The 27,262-nt window shown below is 38.5% G+C and overlaps 1 protein-coding gene across 3 annotated transcripts in view; it reads right to left on the reverse strand.

Annotated features, from left to right (window-relative positions):
• Window positions 1–27,262, reverse strand: part of PALLD (palladin, cytoskeletal associated protein) — a 187,059-nt gene that overhangs the window by 6,866 nt on the left and 152,931 nt on the right. For all 3 annotated transcript variants that reach the window (XM_058803342.1, XM_058803340.1, XM_058803341.1), the window contains 6 exons: window positions 17,918–18,053; window positions 15,457–15,558; window positions 14,855–14,905; window positions 13,251–13,472; window positions 8,208–8,357; window positions 4,315–4,409 (listed from right to left, as the gene is read on the reverse strand). In XM_058803342.1, the coding sequence (XP_058659325.1) occupies window positions 4,315–4,409; window positions 8,208–8,357; window positions 13,251–13,472; window positions 14,855–14,905; window positions 15,457–15,558; window positions 17,918–18,053 (756 nt within the window). The remainder of the gene's footprint in view (window positions 1–4,314; window positions 4,410–8,207; window positions 8,358–13,250; window positions 13,473–14,854; window positions 14,906–15,456; window positions 15,559–17,917; window positions 18,054–27,262) is intronic.

Here is a 27,262-nt window from a genome sequence, read left to right on the forward strand (position 1 = left end):
GCAATTGAAACAATGAGAGTTTCAAATGTGAGAAATAGGGAGAATAACTTTGGTTGCTAGTATTTTTTTGTTTGATTTATTTTAATATAAAGGTGCCATAAACAGTTCGATAAATAATAGAAATGAAAGAAAAATAGCTCCTGTCCCATACACAGTATCAATCACCTTAAGCTTCCACGATATCATTTAATTCATTTTCAGCATTGGCTATTCTTCGCTTTTAATTTGATCCAACAAATCTTTTTTCTACATGATTCCTCATTAAAGTAGATTTTTGTTTCTATTGAAATTAGATTATTCCATTTGTGTGATTTAGTAATCAAATAATCTTGAAACAAAATTTTATGTCCATTTTTGTCCTTGCCTGATGAGCTCCAGTGGGTTCCATTTTGGAGCCAGCTGCTGCCTACAGTAACATCGTGTGTAAAGAAGAGGAGCTACTCAAATATCCTCCAAAGACCTCTTTTATCAATGGCACATTACAGTGAAATTATCTTTTTTGAATCCCACATCCAGTTAACTTCTGCCAGTGTTTTGTTTTGGCCACTGTTTGCAGTGTCCATGCTGCAGTACAGGTGCCCATATGCATTTTCTACTGCCCAAGGTCATTTCTCCAAGTTAAAATAATTCACAACAAAAAAGAGCCTAAAACCCTCAATGGTCACATTTGGAAAACATGCTGTACTACTGCATGGGAGATAAACACTCCAGCTGCATGCTCTGCTCCACTGAGGCTGCAGTTAGAGTTGCTTGAACTTGATTTATTTTGCCCTGCTCTTGTTGTTACCCTTTTTTCTGCTACTGCTGTGTTTGAATTGGCCGAGCATTACCTGTGCTACAGTATTCTCTTATTAAAAGCTCAATGTTGACTTTTTAATGATCGTCACAGTTGTCAGACAGCTGTAACTAAGGGCAAATGGAGGGGCTGGGGGGGTTTGTGTAGATATCACTCAATACTGCTTAATAATGTGGGACTGGATACTGAAATGGGAAACACTGACTGACATCCCTGCACACACCAAGAGCTCATGTAACTCTTTAGGTGCCTAAATCCATGTCTGGAGCACCTCATAGTTTTTGCCACTTGAATACGTCTAAAGCTACTTCAGTAGGTCCAACACTGCAGCTCATAAGCACCTCTGAGCTTTAATTGGTGAGCTCCTGATCAGTTTTGGAGACATAGATGCCTCATGCAGGTAGATGGATGGAAGATGGAGAGCAGTAAGGAAAAAGTGTACTGATATTGTTTAGTAATGAGTTCTGCAAGACCAACTAGAAATTAAGGTATCTAGTCAAGTGAGTGCTGCACGTGCAAACAACTCGAGCAAAATCTGCCTCCACATTATTGATGAGCATCCTGTTGATAAGATGCCTACAAAGTACAAGTAACTGATGCTTCATAAGGTTTTGTGAAGCTGAGACCAACAGATGACCTGGCACCACAGAAGTGTGAAAGCCACCAACTCGTTGCTGCAGCTGCAGGAAAAGGCAGCATTGCTCAAAACTGGGAGGTGTGTGGGGGGAACATATGTTAAATAAAATGGAAAACAAGTTAAGAATTTGTGAACACAGATGTTGCATTTCTACCTCTTTGTAAGTTTACCTTAAAATCACAGACTTTTTTAAGCCTTTGCCTTGAGAGGTGAAACTAGGGTAATTTCAATTCTAAAATATTTTGTGGTTTTAAACAAATAATGAAATGAGTAGAGCCAAGTAGCTTCAGATGTCTAGGAATGACAAATTGCAAAAGACTGGAATAACTTGGACTCATTGTGGGCTCTCTGGAGTTGCAATGCAGCAATGTGATCAGTTTCAGCAGAACTGACATCATGTACTAAATGTGTCCAGGGGACACTCCATTGGTACAGCACAATGCACTGGGAATTTCAGTGAGTAAGAAGATGAAGAAGACTTTATGACTGGCCATGTGGTAATGATCAGTAATTTGGAATGGAGGAGATTAAGTTCAAATTAATCCCCTAATTGAGAGCAGGGTGATAGGAATGTTTAGTTTTAAAATCTTCTTTAAATCTCATGTATTTTATGATTTATTTTGGACTCTGGCTGCCATGGTTAAGTGACACAATGTTTGTTGAGCACCTTCTCATCTAAGGGATTGAGTCCAAGCTTTGTGCACATCAGAAAATTCAAAAGTGGCCACCCACATCAAGGGATACTAAGAAAGTGATATTTGTCAGCTAAGCAAATTTCAGAAAAATACATTAAGAGTGAAATAGAACCCCAGAGTTCTGCCAGAACACATTCTGTAAGAGATTAAATATACTTCAGGAAAAAGCCTGTCAACAGTGTAACAAGTCATAAAATTAATTAAGCTAATAACACTTGTAATAAAAGAAGTAAACAAATTTTTGTTATTCTCAAGCAGAAAATCTTATAGAAATAATATCATAGTGCCATAGGAATATTACTTATCAAAAGTCAATGACAATAGACATGACAAATACCACAGTATATGGGAGAACAGTAATTTGGGATATTACATTAGAAAAGCCAATGGCAGGACTCTGTCTTAGGAAGGCTTTAAGTGCTCCCATTTCATCAGTCTTGGGTGAGCCCTCTGATGGGTGTAGTGAGAACTCACTAAACAGAGATTCTGTGCTGAATGCTTACAGACACTGCTCTTCCAGAGCAAAGATAATGGAATAAGCCCTTCACATGGTTATTTTACAGGAAATAACAATCCCCAATAATTGCCCTAATCTTAATTAAACAGCTCTACAGAAATCCCTTCTTTCTAATTCATTACTCACTGGACACCCAACCCAAAGCAACAGCAGCTTCTTGAGTGCCTGTCTCCATTAGAAAATGAAATACCAGCCAGAAGTGGCCTTGGACTTTGAATGCATTTGGAGAGATTGAAAAGAGCCTCCTCCATTATTACCTGAGGTTCTGTCCCTCACAAAAAGAGACACACACATTTGTCCTTCAGGAAGCTGCAGGAGTGGCAGCTGCTTGATGCTTTCACCCCTACCTACCTACCTTCCCATCATCTTTGCTTTTAAAGCATCTTTCCCCTTTGTCACCCCATGTGCACTGACTTATTCAGCTGAAACCTGATTCTTCATGGCACCTTTTCCCTTCAGGGGTTAATGTGGACTTTCTATTTTTACCATTACCTGAAGGTGCTAAGTGCATTAGTGACTGGAGATGCTACAGCAGGTGGTCCCAGCCTTTTCTGTGCTGTTCTCACAGTGCAGCCTGTGAGGATATTCCCCTCCAGAGGCACTCTGAGCTTTGGGCTTAACACAAGGTGACACTGCAGAGGGAGTTGGTGGCCATCTCAGAGAAATGCTGGGAAATGCTTTCAGGGTTGCAGTTTGTTCCATGCAGGAATAAGACTGACAAGATCTTTTAACCAATCAGCCTCACTTCCTAACACTTTATAGCTACCAGAGGGGGGAAGAGAGCCTGTTTTACATGCAGCAGTTCTACATCACATACTAGTACAGTACTAACTGTTACAGAAGTACTTTCCTGGTTGTATACTGACTGTGTAATTACATGTACTCTATATATTAGTTGGGCAATATTGAGATTCTATGGCTGTTGGAAGCATTAAGCAAAACACATGTCTTATTACAGCAGAATCCAGAAACCAGAGCCCTCACACTGCCTTGAAACAGTTCTGATAACCAAAATCAACTTTTTTGTATAATCTAAAGCTGTCTAAGCTGTGCTAAACAGCCTCATAAATGCTTTGGGCAAAGAAAAAAATTATTTGAAGGGAAAAATTCCCTTCTATGGTCCAAAACCATAACCCATAGCTTCATATGGGAAAAATTGTAAACTCACCAAAGATAAGTTTAATACTTTATTTCTGACTCATAATTCCTTATAAGAAACTGAACTGAAACATTAAATACTGAAATACTAAAATATTTCTAATGTACATCTGATAAACCTCTTTGGCATGTAATTATTAAATGAACACTTCCTAGAAGCTGCAGAAGAAGGAGGATCCTGGTAGAATCCTAATCACATGAAATATTTTTAAAAAGCCTAAGTGACAAGAGCCTTCCCAGCAGCTGATAGTGTAATTTGAGATACTGAGTAACTAGTGAACACCACAGAGAAAGGAGGAGACAGGGAAATGTAAAGATATTTGGAATTCATGTCATTTCAGAGGTTGCTTATACTTCTGAGTGTACAAGTTCTGTAGCAATTTCAGACAGCAGAGGTCACATTTCCTCCTGAATGCCATGTTTTTAACTTGTCTGCTTACCTCACATTCTTTACCTTACCACAGTTATTTTGCAAAATCCATATTATTAAAAGAAAAAAAGCATCAAATACCTTCTTATGTGAGGCTGACCTGAAGGCGACCAAGGACTGCGGCCTCTTTGATTTACAGCTTGAACCATCAGCCTGCCCGTGCAACTTACTCTGCCCTGTTAGGATGACAGAGAGAAGGAAATTAAAAGACTTAAAATATGTAATAATAATTGTTCAACCCGATCTGTTCGTTTTTGTTTTTTTTCCTATTTTATCAGCTTCCATTCTAACACAGAACAGACTGGAATGACTGTGACTATTATACATTCATGTTGTTTTTTTTAAAGACTGTTAATACCACTGGCAATCAAGTTCCAAGTTCGTAATGACTGTTACTGATGTGGGCAGGAGGTTTCCTCTGTGTGTGCCAAGTGGGCAGAAGATGTCCCATGATGATTGTTGTTAGTTACCCAAAGAGTTGCTGCCTCCAAAGTGGATTGATCTACTTCATCTGGTGGGCCCAAAACTCAAAAATCCCCCATTATTGTGAAAGCCAAAAGAATTTGACAGGTATGTAACAGGTCCTCTCTGCAGAGTGAATCTGGTTTGAGGAACTGCACTGAAAGGCACAGCTGTGCTGATGGACATTGGTGATTATTCAGGGTATTTTTAATGAATGATAAATAAAACACGGTTCTGGTGTATTTGCCCCCCTTTTTTCTTTTACTTTGTGTTTTAGAAGGCAGGTTTTCCACCACAAGCAGTAGTCCTAACAGATTTGGGATGAGACTGCCCTGTAAGGGGTAAAAGCACCTGGTGGTCATAATAAATGACAGCTCTGCTCCCTGGGCTGGTAGCAGTAAAGCAACATCCACATCAGCCTTGCAGTGTATTTCAGCTCTAAGCTGTGGGCTCCACACTCAAGTCTGCCAGCATAGAAGTGACAAATATTTTTATCACAATACTTGTGGGGTTGCAAATAACAGTTCTTTAAGAACGGTCCAAAGCCCATAAAAAAACAATTTCACCAGGCTCACAAGCAGCCTTCAAATAGCAACAACTTTTGTGTTCCCTTAGAAATGAAGTCTGTGTCCCACTTCTATTCCCATGACCCATTTAGTCTGCAAGGAAAATCCCTGCATTAAAACAACCCATTAAAATTGTGCAAGACCCACAGCAATTCCTTGTGTAAAAGCTTTATTTTTCCCCTTATGTTACAAGACCATTGAAAACATCTGGAACAAATGAATTTCTATTTTGGGTACCACTGCATATTAATATTTTTCTGGCAGGTGATGAATACACATAGTTTGGGATCATTTCTGCATATTCCAGTATATGATGGTGTCACAAATAGAAACACAAAGGGCAATAAGGAATTTGGACAGGAAAGATTAAGCAGGAAGCCAAAGACTTTGGAAAAGTCACAGGACGGAGAGGATGGAAACAATGAGTGGGAAGTAATTCATGAGATGATGTCCTAGAAACTAAGGGAACTCCAGCCTGAGGACTGTGGGTGTGTAATGCAAAGAAGCAGAGGGAATGGGATAAAAAGAAAGGTGAAAATAAGAACTCGATGTGAGCCCATAGAGTTCATAGAAAGAGCTCAGTTAAGGGATATGATCTCTAACTAAAGGCCTAAACCAGGCAAGGTTTTGTGTTTGTCTAGGCCCAGGGTCCATTTGCTCTGGATTAACTTCTATGGCAAACCCCAGTGGTGGGTCAGAACTTTAATTCCAGCTCACTGCACTTTATGCCATGGGCAATGGGGCCTGCTGTGTTAACTATCATGGACAATCTCCAGGGTCTGTCAACAAGGCATTTTACACATAAATCCTATTATGTTAGCCCAGGTCAGGAGATGGCATGGACTGGCAGAGCTTTTATGAACTGAATCCTTTAATAAAACTGATTCCTTTGCTTTAATAAAACTGATTTCTATCAGCTGAGAACACATCTTTTGCTTTAGAGTTTGGTGATTCCAATAGCAATGACCAAACACAGCAGCAGCCTAGCAAATATCTGCCAGTCCATCAGAGTTCTGATGGGAGCTCCCTTATATTTATGTACTTTGCTCTCTTAAGGAAAGGCTGCCAAATTTGCCTAAGTTTGTGATAGCTTTGAGATGTGGACAATTTTCCATTAGAATTGAGAAGGCTTTGCCAAAATTATTTCCACTCAGGATGACTTAAAAGAATTGGAATCCAGATCTTTGAGTGTGAAAGGCTAGTGCATTAACTCACAGCCCTTCTTTGCCTCCATTGTGTTGTTAAATGCATAGTAAAAGCAAGCAAATAGTGGAAGAGATAAGTATGTTTGCTTGGGAATTACACTGTAAAAAGGAGGATGCTTCTGGTTCTTCTCCAAAGAGGGGAAAAAAGCACAAGCACAGAATTTTATCATTTAACAAAGCTGCTTTTTCAAGGTCCAAGCTGGAACCACACAAACCCAGCACATTTTAGTACATCCAAAAATCCACTAACAAAGTAGTGCCATCATGACCAGAACTGGTAACCTGGGTCACTGTTGTGTCATTGAATGAACATTATCCTGAACAACAAATGCTCCAAAGTAGGCTGTAAATATTCAGGGACAGAGTACACTGCCCAAACACAAAGGCAGTTTGTTCAAGTTCTCCAAGACTTTGAATCACACAGTAACACTACACAGTGAAACTCTGCACATGCACCAAGACAACACTTAGAGGAAGATGAACAGGAGCATTTCTTACCTTAAGCATGCATATATTTTTAAACCTGTTGTGAAATTTCACAACTTAAGTGGTACCAAGTATTGGTAACAATTGGTCTGTCATCTATGTGTAAAAGCTCACAGCTTGAACAATTCCATGGCTTTACGCTATTTCATTAATATTTCTTTTATGTGCTTGACTTTTCTACATATGTAGAAATAATAACTAAACACCTATATTTAAGCACTGCAGTTCATAGAATCTACCCAAAAGCTGCTCTCTGTGTGTTGCCTGTGTGCACAACCCCTTGTATTCCCAAGCCCTCTGCAGTATGAGCAGGACTGACAAGCTGACAAAAATGGCAGCATCACGCTGAGTAACCTAGCAACATGCATAACAGAGCACAACACTCCTGCTTAGATTGAACTCTGTCTCAGTGATCCAGTTTGTTATTCTAGTGTGATTCTGCTTGTGGGCCTAGTCTTGGCAAGATGCACTACAGAAGAAAATAATTCATTACGTCCCAAAAGTTATGTTACTGCTTTGGTTTCTCACATGCAACTCTTTCCCCTCAATTTGCTGTGGTGTAGGAAAAGTGGATTGAAAAAGCTACTTCCATAGGATGAGGGATCTATAAGTTTGGCTGTGTCTAATGAACTAGTGGGCTTCTGCTGTGTACATCAATTCTTGTGTTAAATCTGCAAAGAAAAAATGGCATTGCTAAACCAGTAACACTCTGTGTTTCAGAAAAGAGCTGTATAAGATGAACACAGGACTGTTACAGAATAGTGCTAGATTTTCTTTGCCTTACAGACTTGCAATTTGCCTGATGTGTGTTGAGGTGTGATATACTCCCACTCATTTAAAAAAAATTGGCCTCAGTCAGTCAGTGAGTAGGGTGAACAAAAGAAAGTTAAATCTCTGGACTGGGTTACTTCTTCTGGTAAACTGGATCTTTTTCTCCCTTTATATATATGTGCTAGCCGTGCTCAGTTAGAATACTGAGATGTTATCAGCTGAAACAACTAGTGTAAGACTAATTAAAAAATTATACCCCTCCCCCTGAAACCTCAAACCATAGGGAAAAAACTACTGTTGAGTTGCTAATCTCTTGGAGATAGAAAGGTCCCACCCTACTGATGCAAGATGAAAACAGAAATCTAACTTGCATATTTTATGGTGACTTCATCATTTAATTAAATCATGCATATGTGAGATGAGATAGTTTTCTGAAGATTTATGTCCAGAAGGATGTTTGCTCTGGAGCCAAACCTTCATTTACCTGTGGGTTAGCAGCCATAATAGTGTAATTCCCATCATCATCCAGGGTGGAGGCTGCAGTATGCAGTGAGCAAGTTCCATCAGGTTCTCTTTGAATTCGGTAGTGATCACTCCGTTTAGAAATTTGCTTCCCATCTTTAAACCAATAAATCTACAGGAAAAAAAGCAAAGCACAGCTGGTAAGAGGTGGGTGCTCATTGCCATAATTTCTCATTTAATAGCACTAACAAACTGCTAAAAAATATCATAAATATATCAAAACCATAAATAGCACTAACTGCTGAAACACTCTCTGGTAGGTAGTAAAAGAAAACTGCTTTGATCAACTCCTCATTCTATGAGTCACTTTCACTAACAGTTACAAGATTATCAGTGGTCCAAAGAGAAACAACGGCCTGGACAGTTTCCAACAGAACACACAGGTGCATAAGGGCTGAACAGTTCGAGCTGAAACTAAATGTCATTACAAAGAAGAGATTATTGATTTCAGAGATCACTAACTTTACATTTATTTTGCCTAAATCTGAAAAAGCTGCAGAAAAACCTTAAGAATGCTTTTGCCCTCTTTTCAGAAAATAAAAACATAAATAAAAAACCCAAGATAATGATAGGCTCAATTAATTCAGCGATGAATTAAATAGAAGCAATGATCTCACTGTTGAAACACCCGTTTTGTCTCATATCCATTACGCTGAGTGGACTGGACCAAAGTGCCAGAGGGGACAGAGCTGCTCAGCTGGCAGTGAGCAGCTCAGTGTAGTGACATGATCGAACCTAACAATGCCAGCCCGGTGTGACAGGCCAGCTACGCAAGTGGACAGCTTTGCAAAGCCATAGGAAATACTTCAAAGCAAAGCAGCACGTGGACATCCCTTAATAACTGCATGGCAGCACAGCTCCAAGCTGCACAGAACACTTACACTGGCTATCAAACACAGGGCTTTTCCAGTACTTTTGATACATAATTTTATTCTCTGGCTGACCCAAGATATACTTTCAGTGAGCCAAAAAAGTGATGTATGCGGGATAATATCCTACAGTAATCCAGGAATTACACACACAAAAAATGTACTTTTAGTGCCTCAAACTTGAAGGGAAAAAAATTGACCTAGCTTTCAGGAGGTTTTTTTTTTTTACATTATAATAATAAAGTAAAATCCCAAACTGATATCTGCTGGAATCAAAAGTAAATGTTGTATGCATGAACACACACAGAGGAATATCTGAAAAATGTTATACTAGGAAGGCTGTACTCAGCTGCCCAAATCCATATTTAAGTAGAACATTATTTACTTGTTGTTTCTGAAATGTGTACTACACATAACATCAACTGTGTTCAGCATTTGAGACACTTGTGAAGATACCTACATAATTTTTAGGAGGCCAACTCATTCAAAGTACAACTGTATTTGTCCTGGTCCTGCTGGGACTATTTAGCATGAGGAAAACACACATTTTGCTCAAGCTCATTCTTGAAGTGGGAATTTAGGTCTTAAGAGTGAGGAAAGGGCGCTGGCTCTCTAGTAAAAAATGAAGTGACAGAGCAATGTGCAATTCCATTCCTGATAGAGTTTAATCTGCTGGGTTCTTCATATGTGCCAATGCTTCAAAGCTTGAAATTCACTCACTTGGGGCAAAGTTAAGGGTATACTTTTGAATTTAACAAAAAACAATGGAGGATGTTTTTGGTGAAAATCAGTGAAAATTTTCCTTAAACATTTATCACTGTGTATGATTTTTATATTAACAGGCATTATGCGTAAGTTGAAATGATTTCATTTCCTCAATAGCTGGTTTTACTTGTTTCCCATTTTGTCTGTCAGCAGCCTTGCAGAGGCTCTGTGGCCTGAACAAAAGGTTTAGTCATCTTCTTGTCTGCTGACAGAGCACTTACTGGAGATGTAAGAGATATCTGATCACTTACATACACATGCTAATGGGTGCTAAAACAACATTGCTGCAAAAAATGAGTTTTAACTTGCATGCTTTACATGTGTCATAATGTTGCTTGGAAATCTACTGCATTAAGTAGTAGCTATTTAATAACAGTACACTTATCAGAAATATCAGGAGACATGCATGGAAATACACACAAATATTAACTGAACCAGCTATCCAAACATCATGGATATGTTGTCCAAAATTTATATCAACTGAGTTGAAAAGCATTGGCATCCCATATGAGCAATAAATTCTTAATATTATTTTTATCTTACATGGAGTTAATAAGTAAAAGAGCACCACTGCAGGAGACAATGGTCCTTGCAGTGAAATATTTTCTTTCTAGGATAACTTTCCATAAATGTAGCATTAAACTACGTAAGCACTGAACACTGCATCTGGATTGCTTTTATTTGCACCAGATTTTCAGAAACCAGTGTGCAATGACTAGGAATACCATGGTATACACAGCACAAAGGGGGGTTTGATCTTGGGCAGCACAAGCATTTTTAATCACCAAGAATTATATTCAGCCATGTGAAGAGTGAGCAGTATGAGATCTATGTAACATTGGTGTTTCAATTAACCTCTTGTATGGCATTGTCCTAATTCTTAGGAGAAATAATCCCTTATAAAGAAGTATTCCATAGTCCCTCCTGTAGCACCACAGGTTTCTCATTTCAATGAGAAAATAGTTTTGCATTACACCAAAGGTTATAACAAAGAGTAGGCTCAGATTTAAAAAGTCATACATATGAAGACAGAATTTGCACATCAGTATTCAATTTACATGGCATGTTCAGGGGAAAAAATAATCAAGCCAGTAACTCTGCTTAGAAAAATCCCTTGTAATGAATGCCAGATTTTAGAAACACTACAGTCCTTCCCAAAGCCATTCCTTGGCAGACCTGACAGAATACTGAGAAGGGAGGAGCTTCAAGTTAGTAAATTATTTCCAGCTTTTCATTTGCCAGAGTAAAAAATTTATTCACAAGCAACACTTCCAGCTTCAACAAATGACAGCAGAAGGGCAGCCCTCAGCCATTGAGCTTTTCAAAACTGCTGTTTTGGAATGCTCTGGCAGATGAGGGGGAGAGGGCCTTGGACATTTGTGAAGCCTGGCTAACAAGCAGCCATATAACAGGACTGATATTGGTTCCATCCAAGCAACTTAACAAATTACACAAAGCATCTGCGAGTGAATGGAACAAAGGGCCAGAGTTCCAGGTGCAAGAGCAAATCCCTTCTTAATGTGCACGCTTTGACACTGCAGGAAAACAGAACATGGCTGTGAATCACAGGGCATTCTCATCAGATACTTCTCTGTAAGGCATGCTTTAGGGGAAGTGCTAGGAATGCGGCTTCTTGGCTGTGCAATCCTTATCGCCCCAGTGAGGGAAAGAAGACATCCCCTTTCATCTGTCTTAAATCAGAGAGAGAAACTACACCTTAATTGGAAACGGTGGAAGTTAGGGAATGGTGAAGTTGACTAAGGCTGACTCATAACAGGTCATCTAGCAACTTAGTCATAAGCCTCAGGCAGAAAGAATATCTCTGCACACACTGCACTTCTGTCACCAACAGACCCATTTGCATCCCACCCTTGTTCAGCACAACAGACTCTTACCCAGGGTCATCTCAGAAGTAAGGCTGGATATGAAAAGCTTGGTTTCAGTCAGACTGGGCTTATGTTCCCAGTCTGTGTCTGTGTCTTCAGTTTGAAGCAGGAGTGCTTTTCTGATAGAAGTATACTGATCTACCCTGCTTACTTTGCAGTGGTTCACATCATGTTGTGCTCTTGGAGCACAGAACTGGATTCCTTTCAGATGAAACTAAGCCAGAAAGTGAGCTCCAAGAACTCATCTAGTGTGCATCTGCTTCAGTCTGTGGGATGAGATTAGAGCTAGCCTGGAGTAAAACCTTCTGACGTGTGTAGGGGTGGAGATCTCATTCTAGAGATTTTCTTCTTCTGGTCTGCACTCCTTGCTGATGCAGATGTAGCCCTAGTACTCTGTTGTTCTTCCTCTGCTACCTCATAAAGTCCTTTTTTTTTTAAATTACCAGCTTGTACACTATCATATACATATATCATTGGGCATATAAAGTCACTTGCATTTCTCTCTGTTTGAAATCCTGAGTACCCATAAAACCTACACTGGATGAGAGATTTGGATGTGAGGGCTTCTGTGAAGATCTTTTGTATCAGACAAGGCATCATTGATCTTGTCTAAGAAGATAAGAGCCCCTGTCCACGAGAGGTCACTGTGAGAGCTGTGAGAACTTCACAGGGAAGACAGTGGCTTTGGCAGGGGAGTTGAAGAAGCTGCTGCTGTTTGCCCGCTGCATAATCAGTCAGTTGATTGCCAAGCAATTTTTGAAATGGTTGTATGCAACCTATCCAAGGAGGGCATTCTTCCAGACTACTGACATCATGCAGCTGGTACTTTTTACATTTGCTACAAGGAAATGCTTCCCAAGCCCAACCCTCCCTCAGAAGTTCATCATTAAAACCTCACCATCATGTCTCATCTTGCTGTTGGGATATATGGGAGCTTATGGTATTTTATTACGCCTTCTTCTACATTCCAGTAAAACCCAGTCTTGTTAGTGTGTGTAGATGCTGAAGAATGAGAGATACCATGCTGACTTCTGAACTAAAACCCACATATTTTTGCATTAGCATGTTACCATGCCTGAACTAATTACCCATGCTAGCAAGATGAGGTGGCTTTTGGGACTCCTATGCCAGCTCACGTGGGGCTTTCTAGCCTTGCACTGCATTCTGTGCACAAATGTACCCTAAAAGGTAATTCTGAAAATGACAGAAGCTTTCCTTCCAGGTAAAATAATTGAAAAGAAGCCTCAGGAGGGAGTAACTGAGAGCAGAAGCATAACAGTAGCATTTTTTACCAGATTTTGACTGATTAACTCCAGTTGTGCCAAAAGAGATTCGGCGGTTTATGCTAGATAGAAGATTTTCTTGTCAAGCGTAAATATCTCCTGTTACTGTAAGATACAGCCCATAGAGTCCAGAGCCTGATGGTAAAGGACCAACACAGAATTCTTCAGAGAAGTTCTAGAAAGATTTACTGTTTTTCCTTACCTTTGGCTTTGGATTTCCTGCCACTTTGCATGTAAATGTGACTGGCATTCCCTCAAAGATTTTGTAGTGCTTCAGCTTTATCTCAAAATAGGGTGACATACTGTTATCAACAGGTTCATCTCCATGTTGCACTTCATCATCTGATTCTTCCACAGGAGATCTCTCCAGCCTGTATTCAATTTCACTGATCAACCTTTGCTCAAAGCTGGAGACTTTATATTCCTGTCAAATGAGAGGTAGATATTAGTGTCCAGCTTCAACACATTGCTCAGGAAGATATGTTCTTAATATTTGGATTTCTTTATTTTACCAATCTTTAACAAGCCTTTAAGTTTTTACATATAAAAGGAAACTGTATCTTGTTGAAGAAAAACACTATAATCCATGTCTCCAATAGCTTCACTATGAAACAATCGAGACATCTGGTATGAGGCAAAAACTGTACTTCATGCTGTCTTAAGGTCTAATTTATAAGGGGAAAGAAAGTCATTGGTTGCTTTCTTTCCATTAAAAAAAATCCTATAAGAATAAAAGTATTCTGGGGCAGTTCATAAAGACAAAAGGAACACACTAATATTTCCTTGAGGGTACAGACAGATTTAGGGTGGGTTTTGTTTCCAGATGGCTAGAAGACCATATGGTTCACATCTGCTATTTGCATAGAACTCTACCAGAGGCTGAACCAGAAGGATAAAATTATTTTGTTTACAGTTGCCTGTAAAAATGAGGACAAAAATAAGAGAAAATTGCAACAGTGGCAGTCCATGATAGTTGTTTCCCTTTACTCCTGTTGCTATGATTCCCTTTGTATGGGATTCTCCCTTAGAAACAAAAGTTACTGTAATTGTATTGAAGATATAGCAAGAAGAGCAGAAAGGTTCATCGAGTGACTTGCTTGAATTTGTTATGATTTACTGATATACACTGTTATTTGCTTTCTTGAACTGTTACTTTGCAGAATTCCTGCTTGGAATCTTACTGATAAGAGTGACAATGTCAGACTGTAAAACAGCTCAGAAGCAGGAAAAAAAAATTTTAGCCAATGCTCTTCTCAGTCAGCAGAAATTCAGACACTTTCAAATTGCTTTTGGCCATTGTCTCTGACTCTTATATTTAAGAACATGCATCTCATGCAAAGTATCCTTCACATTCCCATCCCCTGTTGCTGCCTCTGGTCTGAGAATGATATGACATGCTTCTATACTAATGCTTCTATAACTAATCATAACCCTCGATAATTGCAACAAATGGAAGAGCAGAGGAATACCTTGTAAGCTGCAGATAGTTTTAAAATTTCTCTGTTTCCTGAAGTGCACCATAAAAGTAAACCATGAAGTATATGACAGTTAGTAACATGTCAGTGTATGTTATTGTTACAGCACAAAGATAGTGGAGCACATGATGATTGCTGTTAAACTGTCTGCACTCACACAGGCTTCCAGAACAACTTGAACATCCTCATAAATGGAGTGCAGTCCAATTCTCCACAGTTATTAATGCTAGAAGACCTCTTATTATTAACCAAGAACAGTAGAATTGAAAGAGGACAGAAAGAAAAACAGACAAAAAAAAAAAACAAGACAGAAAAAGGTGAAAATTATAACCTTTTGAATATCCATGGGACTCACTACAGAAGCACCAACAGAGCGAGCTTCCTGCAAGGGTAGAAGAAAAGATCAAGAGGAGAAAGAAGACCAAGAGATATCCATGACAGTTCCTCAGTTTTTATCAGGAGAATGTGCTTTGTGCAGCACCATAAGCAAATGAATATTTCTGAATAGCAGCCCTGGCATCTGAACAATGGAGAGTGTGTACCTGGCCTTTCAAGCAGACTTTCTGTTGTGGTTTTGATCTGCACCCAAAAAGTGCCTATTACACAAATAAAGAGAAGATGGTTTCAAGATAGGAGATGCATTTCTGCCTTCAGAGACTTAAAGGTCAGGACAGAACAGGATAAACAGAAGAGTTTAAAGCAGAAAGCAGACATTCGAGAAGTCTCAGCCTTATAGAAAAACTGAGCAATGGACATGTGATCCTCCAGGTTATTTCACTAATAGATAACACATAACTTCTATAATCAATAACTATCCTATCTTGTATATATTTAGTGTCTTCTGTAGGATTTTATTTTAATGACAATCATAGTCAGTAAAAAAGAAAAGCTGAAAGGCATTTTTTCCTGTGAAATTGTAGAGTTATGTGGCACCTGCATTGCAGGATCTTCTTCTGGTTCCTGTATGTTGAAGACAGTTGCAGCGCTGTCTGCTCCCAGCAATCGACGAGCCATTTTTTCCTCGTATGTTAATCTCTGAACAAAAAATAAAAAGGACATGAGGGGGGAAGCAGAAGAAAGAAAAAAATAGTATTTCTTCAATGACAAAGCAGTATACAGTAAGCAATGCTTAAAGTAATGTTGATAAAAGAGAGCAGCAATATGTTTCTAACAGAAATTTTCTACCACAGATTGTAATGCATTTTTTTAGTATTACAAGTGGCTCTTTTGGCTTAAGCAACCCTTACACTGACTCTGCCATTTGTTTCCATCCTCATGCCAGGAACTTGGGTAGGAATGAGCAATAGGAACTGCTTAAATCATGGCCATCAGAAGAGGGCATATCAAATCATCCCAAATCTTATCCAAGTCATTCTGCTCAGTTTTCACATTAGAACCACAAGGCAGAAAACACTGCCACAAAATAAGGAGATTCTACTCTACTTGAATATTTTGTCCAAAATACAGAAAAATGTATTCTTCAAGATTTTAAAATTTCTATTTCTTCTTACTCTTTCAGAAACTTAGGAGACAGCTTATAAAAGGCAATTTACACTGAGAAAACAAATTAAAGGCATATCTTAATGCATAAGCCAATTATTTCATTATTAGTTTTCTTCCTGCATTTTCAAATGCATTTCAGACACTTTCTTACAAATCAACATTGCAAAAAAATGCAAGTTTGTGGAAGACAAATCAATTTCATGGTGAAACACCTCATTGAAGGAGAAAAATGAAAACTGAATGAAGAATGGAAATTGTAAATATTTAAAAGCATACTGCATGTATGCTTTAAAAAAAAAAATCTCATGTAATTTATTTTGTCTTAATGTCATATTGCAGCTAAACCAGCAGGCTGAAACTCATGACAACTAGGTAGCAGTGTTGCCTCGGCTACAAGCATCTAAGGAAATCATGAACTTTTCTTCACTTATATTTCTTCTGCAGTCACTCCAAGTGCCCACTTTCATGATTACACATACAGAATTTACCCACGACAGGAATCTGCAAGGCAAAAGCCACAAGGCAAGCACCAAAACAGAGTTTATTTAGTTCAAGCTCCCACATCATCTGATCACAGTTGGTCTCTTTTTTTTATACCTTGGGCCATGTGGGCATTCTCAGGACATTCCATTCATTTGCCCAGGCCAAACATCTCCCTCACTTTCCAAAATAGGCATTGACAGTCATTCTCAGCCCACTTCCTTGGAAAAAACAGGAACTAATACACTATGGCAGTGATTTTGCTTAACTGCTACAGAAAACTGCCAAATGCTGTGCAGGAAATGGAGAAAGGTAACAGAAGCAGCAGATGCTCTGAGCATTCTCCCTACTTCAATCCATTGACCTTATTAAGAACCAAAATCGAGCAATGTTGATAGACAGTCTGACTCAATGGGCTTTCTTGAACTACACCACCAGAGTTCACAGCTCAGACCTAGAAGCAAACTTAGTAAAATTCTGGGCATTGTCCTGAGAAATGTAAAATTCCACTTCCTTTCAAAGTGACACAAAGGCATCCCAAGGTACTCAGATTTTTAAAAAAATATTTTATTGACAAAAGAGGGGTGACAGTTTACATTTTAAAAATTACTTTCCTCTTAAAAGAAATTCCTGCTTCAAAGATAGTGTCTTAATAACTGTAAAAACTTCTTAGGAAAGTTGCTTCTCATCAACTCTGAGCAGGAAGAATTTGGTATTTTAACTTTCATGTGTATCTTAAGGGTATAAAAAGGAACAGAGCTCTTTGTGGCTGTGTATTTCCATTACTTGATATGCTCATTTTACCTCATTTCTTGAATCCTCAAGCAGGTCATTAACCCTTGAGTCGGCAAGTTAGTACTATTTGTTGTTTCTGTTCTACTGGTTAAAATTCTATCAGTCAAAAGAAGTCCCCCCAGCTGCAGAATCTAATGATGCCTGATTCCTACTGGGTTGTTTTTCATGATGAACTGCCTTGTACCTCCTCTGATGTCCAGTTACCACCTACTGCTTCCCCCATCATCCAGTGGCTGGGCACAAGGTAGAATGAGCCTGGACTGAATCAGAGCTGTGCATGTTCATTCACTCAGTAATGAACAGCTGAAAGCAAATGGTCCTTGAGGCTCAAAGAGTCATGGAGGTACAGACTGTGCAGGCTTCTTATGCAAATTCACCATTTTGGTGACCTCCATTGCTTTGTTAAGTCCAAGTAAAGTTGTCAAATAGGAGAAGGAATGATAGAACGAAATCTATCATTCCTTTTGGAAATGCAGTTTTGAAAGTTCAATTAAAAATTATAAATACATAAAAAGCAATCTACAACAATTATTTTATATGTAGCACAGCTCAGAAACTACCAATGGTGCCCACCCTCACTCACTCCCATTCCCCAGGGTATTTTATGTTTTTATACCGGTTGCCCGTTGTTCAAAAGGTCTTCTTTGAAGCGAAGTTTTCTCTCCAGATCCTGAATTACAGCATCCTTTGATCCTTGAATCTCTTCATCTGATGCTATCCTAGCCGTCCTGCCTGTTTTCTTGGGAAATCCTCTGCAAAACAGTACCAAAAAAAATCATGAGCTTTCCTGAAGTAATTTGTACTTAAGAATGTATCTGGAATCAGTGTTATTAATGAAGAAAACAACATTGTGTCTTTGAAATTAGAGGTTTGACATCTTTCTTTCTACAGTGCCCCTACTAACTCACACTACTGATTAAATGGTTAGTTTAAGGACAAAGATGAAACTATCCTTTATTTGTGCTTTAGTTGAAATAGCCCTCAGGATTGCTTGGCAATGCCTGCAAACACCATACATTCACAGATGAGCAGTGGCAATAAAGCAAAGTGAGAGGAAACATGAAAGAGAAAGCATGACTAGGTAAGTGGGGATGGAAGATAAAGTAGGTTCCTGTGAAGTACCAGAAAAAAGATCAGGAAGATGTAAGAAAAGGCAGTTAATTATTAATTTCTTATGTTATTTATTAACTAATTCCTTGTAGCAACTTTGCAATAGCTGCATAACTTCATGTTTATTCTTCATATCTCTGTGAACACGTACCCATAAGACAACACATAAATTCTGTTGCTCAAAGAAGAGCCATTCACAGCCTGGGTTACACTGGGAAAAGGAAAAGTCATCCTTGTGAAGCAGTTCTCAGCAGCAAGATTTCCCAGTGGAATTGCAACCATTTAGCAGTTCACATTCACAGAGCTAATTTATTCCTCTTACCAGCTTACAGGATAGGATTGCACTTCCAGCAATTTTCACTCCCATTTTCTTAAACAGTACAGGAAATTCTATTTTTCCAGACTGCACTATTATTTAACATTTTACAGTAATGTTATGATGGCTTTATTGCTGGAAATGCCCAACATGGGTGGTTTCTACTGGAGATCAGCTGTTCTTAACACAGTTGTGAAGAAATCAGCATTGGTATAATTTTGAAGCTTGTAGCACACCCCATTTCTCCAGTGAAGTCACACAGGATTGTTTAAAACACTGATAACTGGTTCAATATTAGTTTACAGGGTCTTTGTTGAGTAAATAGGGCTCAGCCCCATTACATGTGAATGACATGGAAAACGTGGAATTGAATCAGGTAAATAGACAAATTCAGATGACAGAGATAGGAAAAAAAATCAGACTAGCATGTAACTGGCAAATTTATTTCCAATACCCAACTTAATAATTTAATTACCAGTGCCAAAATTCTAAACAAAAATCATACGCAGATAACACATTTTCTTGGATAATATTAAATTCTATGTTTCTATGGTTAGAGAGACTTCATTCTTCAGCAAGTGCTTTCAACGGTAATTTCCAGCAATAGAAAAAAATGAAAAAATACACATATACTCTCAAAAGCCAAAAAGGAATTATGTAAATAGATGCAGAAGACTATAGTTGTAAACATTCCTAACTAAAACATTTTCATATTCCATTGTTGTAAGTAAATCCAAAATGCGAAAACAGTGAAGTTCTTGTAAAAAGGACTGCATTTTTTACATTAAATCCCAGCAGAAGAGCAGACATTGGCCTAATTTCACAAACAGACATAGAACTACATCCCTTGCCCTAGAAATATTCATCTGTTAGCTGGTGATCACCAAGAAGAATAATTCCCTCAGCTTTCAGCTGAGGTCTTCTCAGTCACAATAAGAAAGCAAGTCTCCTCCACTCTGTTTTGGGGAAGATATAGGAAAACTGTTCCATCTACAGGGAGCCAAGAGAATGTTAAGAGGCAGGGACAAGGTCTCTTCAAGAAAGAGCTGCCTCAATAACTCCAGAAATTTGGTGCAGTAAATGTAAAGGAAGACATGGAAAGAAAATGGACAGGAGACGGTGGGAAGAGTGGATCAGAAGGGAATGTCCCTCAGGACAGCTCAGCATCAGCTGGCAGGATGGTGCCACCTGCTTCTCCCCTTACAGTCCTTCCCTTCACCTCCCAGTCCTTTATCACCTAGGCCAGCATTGCCATGAAACCAAATTTTGTCACTTTTGAGACTACAGCCCCCCCCCCAAAAAAATTAAAAAAGCCCCAAACAAACAACAATGACACCACCCAAACAAAACAAACTCAACCCAAAAATGAGCCAACTTCAAGGCAGCAAATTTCAAGTTTGGCTTCACCTTTGGCTTCACCTGTACCAGCTTTCAAAGGAGACATGCATCCTCCCTTGAAAATTCCAAGTCATACACTAAGAAACAGCTTTCATTTCTCATTCTCACAATTTTATACTTGACTAACAAACAGAGCTTTTCCAGAAAAAGGCCTACTTATACTTGCTTATGCTACTCAACAGGCTGTAAAGGTGAAATGTACAGTTCACCCAAGTAAGTCACAACAGTGTATGAACGAGCTACGTGCTTGGGAGTGGATTTCACGTAAAGGATTTTCTGAAGCACTATTTATGTCTGAAAACAAAACACCCTAAGCAAATACACACATTTTTCACAGGGAAATGAGTACCCAGAGAATTTAAAGTTAGTAAGTTCAACGTTCACACTAAACACAGAAAAACAGTATCACAGTCCATTTCTAAACAGTGTAGGATAATAAGAAAATGGAAATTGAATCATGTCAAACCTCATGTTTATCTCTTTGTCAGGCTGAAGGGCATGCAGATAGGCAACAAGAAATAGCTTTAATACATTTCAGCTTATGGCTTCTGAGTTAGCCTTCAGGAGCTGCAGTAAGTTCCCTAGTAAATCAGGGAAACAGAGGCTGGCTGAAATTTCTATGATATGGCTGTGTAAAGCTATTCTGAATATTCAGCTATTCAGAGATAACCAGTGATTTCTTTTTCTATCAAACTGAAATAATATAGTCCAATGAAGCATTTCAAAGAGCTCTGTATACTAAGTTGAGCGCTTAGGATATCAGCCTTAATTGGAAAACTGAAATAGAGAAACACATTTCTCAAATTGGCTGAAGACACTTAATTTGCAGAGGCTGTAATTCATTCGCAGGTAACAACTGCTGCTTACAATAATCTTCATCATTTGTCTAGAGGTAGTCTAATGATGAAACTCAGGAAAATGTTCAAAGCATGATAGCAATGCTAAAGGAAAATTAGCATTAACATGCTAAGCATCTTTTGAGAATCTATGAGATTAAAACTTGGAAATAAACAGTATTATTTCAAAAGGAAAAGAAATATAATTCCAGGGCAGGCCAGTATAAGACATGAAACTGAGCTGTTTTCCTTTATTCCTTGCTATTAGGCACTGAATCCAGTTTTACCACTGCACTTCAAGAAAAATACAGCAAATTGGAGAGTTTTAGAACAAGAAAACTACCACATGGTTTTAAAAGCATAGCTTTTGTGACAAACTATGTCACACACAGAGAGGCAAAAATTCTTGTTTATTTAGTCAGGAAATTAGGAGAATGAAGATAGGCAAATGTCAGAAATCAGACAACAGCTGATATCAGAAAATGGCATTTAATCATTCTTCATGTCCACTGAGGATGGTAAGTCACAATAACTTGAAGAAGAACAGATCTAGCTTAGACACAAACAATGTAGAACTCTCCTTCCTCTGCCCTACAACAGTGACATTTAAACGCTGGAACAAGTTGTGTAGCAAAGCTACATAGGAATTTTATTTAAGAACAAGGTATGCAAATATGACAGCAATGACCTGGGGATCCTGGGGAACTTTTAACAGGAGAGGCAGAGTCCTTAACAACCTTCCAGATCTCTGGTTTTGTGTTAGATGATCCCGAGCTCCGCACAGTCCATGTGGAAGTGTCACCCAAGACCTAGTCAAGGCAATTTGCCTGAAAAGTAGATTATCGTCCCTATAGTATTTAAGCAAGGAAGCAGTTGGTTTAAAAATTTAACAATAAAAGTGAGCACTGGTCAATTTCTTCAAATACCTTTGGAGAGCTTTTGGAGAGCTTCTCTCTTCCTCTTTATTTTAAATTGAGACAAAAATCTCAAAGCAGTGCATAAGGAAACACAGCTCTTCCTGCAGATGCTCTGCTTCCACCCCCTCTTCAGAATCTCTTTTTCTAAGTATATACACTTCAAAAACTGTCCAAATAAATACATGTGTGTGTATGTATATGCATGCATATATACATACCCCTCAGCAAGTTAACTCTTATGACATACATTCTTGGGATGAATTTCAAAATGTCTACAAAGCAAAGATAACAAATAGAAGGACTTTAGTAAATCTATCTTCCAAAGCACAGATCCTTTCAGCCTGAGTTATGGTTTACATGGCAAGACAGCCTGGCAGCAAACTTTCTTCAGCTGCTTTTGCAAATATTTTCCACCAGCCTTACATGTCCTTATCTGGATGCATTTAGCTCTAAAGATTTGTGTCCTTGGTGACGGAGGAGCTTTCTTTCTGTCTTCTCTCAGGGATAATATCAAACAAAAAAAATCTGCCAATTCATTTATGTATTTGTATGTTCATTCTTTGCCCAAGGCAAATTTCAGATTTGCTGCATTAAGCTAGCAAGAGACAGCATATTTCAGGCTATTGACAGCATCAGTCTCGAACACACAACCACCACCACAAATGCGCAGAGAAATGAACAGGCTCGAGAAGTAGGCTGCAACTCATATGGATTTTAAGCACCTCTGAAATACACATCACCCAAGTCAGTGGGGGCTTGAATCCAGATGTAGATAGAAGCACAAATGTTTGAATTCTTTTGGTCAGAAAGGGTGTAATGAAATTTCCAAAACTGCCATCTTAATTCACACAGAGATTTTTGACAGCAAAGATTTTTGCAGCCTCGGCTTGGCTCTCCTTGGTTTTGAATATTTGCCCTGACATTTGTTTAGAATGAAAGCCAAACCAGCAGTACTTTTTATGTTTTAATTACACGGAGTGCATGCTGGATGCAATTCCCTCTTTTTTTATGTACCTTTTACAGTGTAAACAAGGGCAACAGGCTGGCTGTTGTTATCCTTCCAAGAACAAATTCCTGTTTGCAGCCAATATGGCTTAGTTTCACAGAAATCCAAATTAATTCTCTGGTACTGAGGTAATGAACAGTAACTGGATTTTTTTTCCTTTAAAACTAAAGCCTTCCAAAAATACAGCTAATTCCTGCTCACTTCACACATTTTTAACTTACTGTAAAAGCAAAGTTAGTACAAGCACTGTAACAGGTCACAAACATTGAAGCTGCAGCTGTATAATAAAATTGGTTTCATCTGATCTTGTCATACATGCTGTGGAGACCAGGAGCTTCAGCTGTGTCCAGTAATGTGATGTTACATGCATCTGAATTAAGGGAATGCCTGAAGAGCAGACCTGACTAAGGGTGACTTCCAGCAAATGGAACAAATGTAACAAAAGTTCAATTATCTCTCCCACCAGTGTTCTGAAACTGTGGTTGAAAAAAATAAATCATGTCTCAGCATTGGATAGGGTTAAGACAGAAATGAACAACATAAATTTCTGAATATCTTTGATCCCTCCTAATGTTTAGACAACAAAGAGTACAACTCACCTACAAAGTGCATGAACGCTACCATTTTTTTTCTCTAAAGCTTATGTTTAAAAATGCATTTTTACTCATTGAAAGAAGAATTACTACTTTTTCATTCCCCTCTTCAGTTCCTTCCCCTCCTGAGCAAGCTATCTCTCTGCCTCATGCTGCACTGGTTACTGTAGCTACATAAGCACCATTTGCCTTTTAAAAGATGTGCATATATTTTGATATCAAATCAAAAATCAAATGCCTATTTTGTAATCTGAGTTTCTGATTATTACCAGCAGTATGCTGGAACTGATGGTAAGAAGAAATAACTAAAGCATCAACTGCTTTAGGTAGAAAAGGCTGGCACAATCCTCATAGTCCTGACATTTTTAGAAGAACAGGTAACTGTGAGAAGCATGTAAAGAAAAAGCTACACTGCACTAGGAAAAGGTGTCATATTCAAAATATCAACTAATTCCAGTTGATGTGGTGTTACTGGTTAAGGTCTCTGCAACTATCAAGCATTGTACCTGGCTTTTACATTCACAGATGTTTTTGTGGCATTTAGATCTGTTTAAAATAAAGAAGTTATAAAATTAAGTCCCCTGAAAAGAAAAACCTACAGACCAAAACAAGCATCAAAGCCATGCTGTGGACAGCCTCTCTTTTCAATAGGAAAATACATGTACTAATTATCTTAGTTAAGTTCACTGCCATCTTCAATATTCTTAAGTAGCTGCAAATACCATTTTGAAAAAGAACTGGATAATGCATATCTTGAAAATTAATACTTCCAGATGCAATGATTGTCAGGATACTGTTATTTTGGCTAATGTCTGAGTGTCTCCATGTTACCTTCCTGACCTCTACTTGTGCACAGCTTTAATTGATTAGAGCTGGGGCACAACCTGGATTTCTAAGTTCAAGTGGAACAAATATGCATTCATCATATCTCAGAAAAGCTGATATGGATATGTATTTTATGACAAGCATGTGCAAAAACGAAGTCCCCAATTTGAGCTGTTTCTTAGCACAACCAACAGGAATTGGTCTAATATCACAGCTAAACCCCTCATGAGTTGGTATAATAGCCACAAGTACTACCCAAGCTATGGGAAAAGAAAATTTTCAAGAAAATTTAAACAAAAATTGTTTAACGGACAGGAGCAATAGCTTAACAAAACTGGAGGTTGAGAATGAATGCAAACCCTGATATTTTCTGGAATTTTTCCAGTGACAGCAATAGTTGCCTTTAGATATGTTTTCCCAATATGTTATCTGAGAATATCTCCAGGTATGACTGAATAGGCAGCAAAGAGAGATGAAGTCTCTCTCTTTCTCATAAGCAAGGAAAACACCTTGACCTGTCTTCTCAGTTTGATGTTGGAGTTCTTAATCAAGGTACTTCCTTCTATGCATCATGATTTTCACATCAATCCTACTGTAGATAACATCCATTTTTAAAAAGTCGTGACAAGCATAACTTACAGAAAGTCCTATCTACATGAGACAGCCATGCAGTTTACTCTAAAATGAAAGCTGGCTTTTGTGCTGGGAGAATGTTGAAGGCTGTAAGATAAAAAGACAGAGAAGTGTATTTCTCCTCAGAGTGATCACCGTCATTGCCAGTTGACTAAAGGAACATGACAATTACTAAAATATTTGTTACAATTCCATTTGAGACAGTATGCAATGGACAAATCACAGTACACAGCTACAAGAACAGACCAGTAGCTCTGATTCAAAGAGAAAAAAGTGCAAACTCTTTCTGATATTGCTTTTCTCATGGTTCCCAAATAATCTCCTTTATGATTTGGATTTAATGTACTAGAGGTCACTGAGACAGCAGTTAAATTTTGTGCAGAATTATAAAAGCAGCTTATTTAATTACCTTCTATAAGGTAATTGTACAAGGTTTTCCATTTTCCATCCTTTTCCAGAAAGTAGTAACTCAATTTTCATGTTCTTTCAACAATTCTATACAGTCATACTTTTTTCCTGTTTTTAACTAAGGTAGTATTACTGAAGATATCTACTTTAAGAAAAGGTCCCCTTTAAGGAAAATCATTAATTTTTAAAGTTGCCTTCAAAAGGATATATGTATAGCTAACAATATTTATTTTTACACTTAGAAAGAGATTCCATTTCTCCAGGATAATTCCACATCCTTTATTGGCAGGTTTTATACTTTTTAAAAGCCAATATTCACTAAATAAATAGTCAACAAATCCTTCTCATGAGATTATTTGTGCTTTCACAAATGCTCATGTAAACATATAATTTATGTGTTTAGTTGGAACTTTTAGGTATACTTATCTCTATTCCTTCACATGTAACTTTTTGATTTTTTTCTAGGAACAGTGAAGATCAGTTTCTAGCTTCTACAAACTTAATTGTGAACTAACCCCCCTCTGTTGTATGTTTCTGCCACATTAACTCTCTTTCCTGAAAGTGGTTTGTAACCAAAAGCTAATCTGAATACAACAGATCCACCCACCCTGGAATTTTCTTTAGGTAAAGAAGGAAAGAACTGAGATTTTTAAGAACAGTGTTCAATAAACTTACTCCAGCCAAGTTTTACCTCAGAAATTATTGACAAGTGCTCATAATTCCCTTAAGTACTTAATTAGCTATGCAGTTCCACCAGCACTTTTCTTCTGCTTAATAACACAATGCTCTAGCAAGACATGAAGTCTACCAAATCTATTCCATTAATATTTTTTTATTGCCAAAGCTTGTTCAATTAACACCACCATAGCCACAGCTTGAAAATACTGGTCACTATAAAGTGTCTAGAGCTTACTGGAAAATTGAGATATAATTTATTCAAGACAAACACTCACCATATTGTTGCAAATAAATGCTTAAAATATTTAAAGATTGATTAGTAGGTATTAATGTCCAAATAAAATGTAGTAAATTCACAAGTAGTTATTCCCATAATAAACACAACACTGTAAGACCACATGCTATTAAAAAAAAATCCAAAACAACCAAACCACAAACTCCATTCCAAACAAATTAACAATTCCCACTGCAATGTTTCCAAATCTATCCCAATTTAACTGGAAAGGATATTCATTGGTTCAAACTAGTTTAGCTATGCAGTCACTTCACAGAATCTCAGGGTTCAAAACCAAGGAAAATGTTGAATCATTAGCATGGTATTTACTGTTCATGGGCCCACAGAATACTGGAATTGAAGAGAAGGTAAGAAATGTTTTTACAGAATCACGGAATATTCTGAGTTGGAAAGGACCCACAAGAAAAACTGAATCCAACTCCTAGCCACACACAGGACACCCCAAGAGTTACACTGTGTGCTTGAGAGCAATCGGACATACTCCTTGAATCCTGTCAGCCTTGGTGCTGTTACCACTACTCTGAGGAGCCTGTTCGAGTGCCCAACCATCCTTTGGGTGTAGACCAAGTATCCAACCTAAACCTGCCCTGACTCAGCATCCAGCCATTCCCTCGGGTCCTGTCACCGGTCACCACAGAGCAGAGATCAGTGCCTGCCCCTCCTCTTTTCCTCACAAGGAAGCTTCAGACTGCAGTGAGGTCTCCCCTCAGTTTCCTTTCTCCAGGCTGAACAGCCCAAGTGACCTCAGCCACTCCCCCATACAGCTTCCCCTCAAGGCCCCCATCATCTTCATTGCCCTCCTCTTAACTCTCTTTAATGGCTTAATGTCTTTTTTGTATTGTGGCGTCCAAAATTGCACACAGGACTTGAGGTGAGGCCACGCGAGTGCAGAGCAGAACAGAACAATCCCCTCCTCCTTTCCTGGCTGTTGGTGCTGTGCCTGATG

This window comes from Ammospiza caudacuta, chromosome 4 (genome assembly GCF_027887145.1).
Source record: "Ammospiza caudacuta isolate bAmmCau1 chromosome 4, bAmmCau1.pri, whole genome shotgun sequence".
Taxonomy (NCBI): Eukaryota; Metazoa; Chordata; class Aves; order Passeriformes; family Passerellidae; genus Ammospiza; species Ammospiza caudacuta.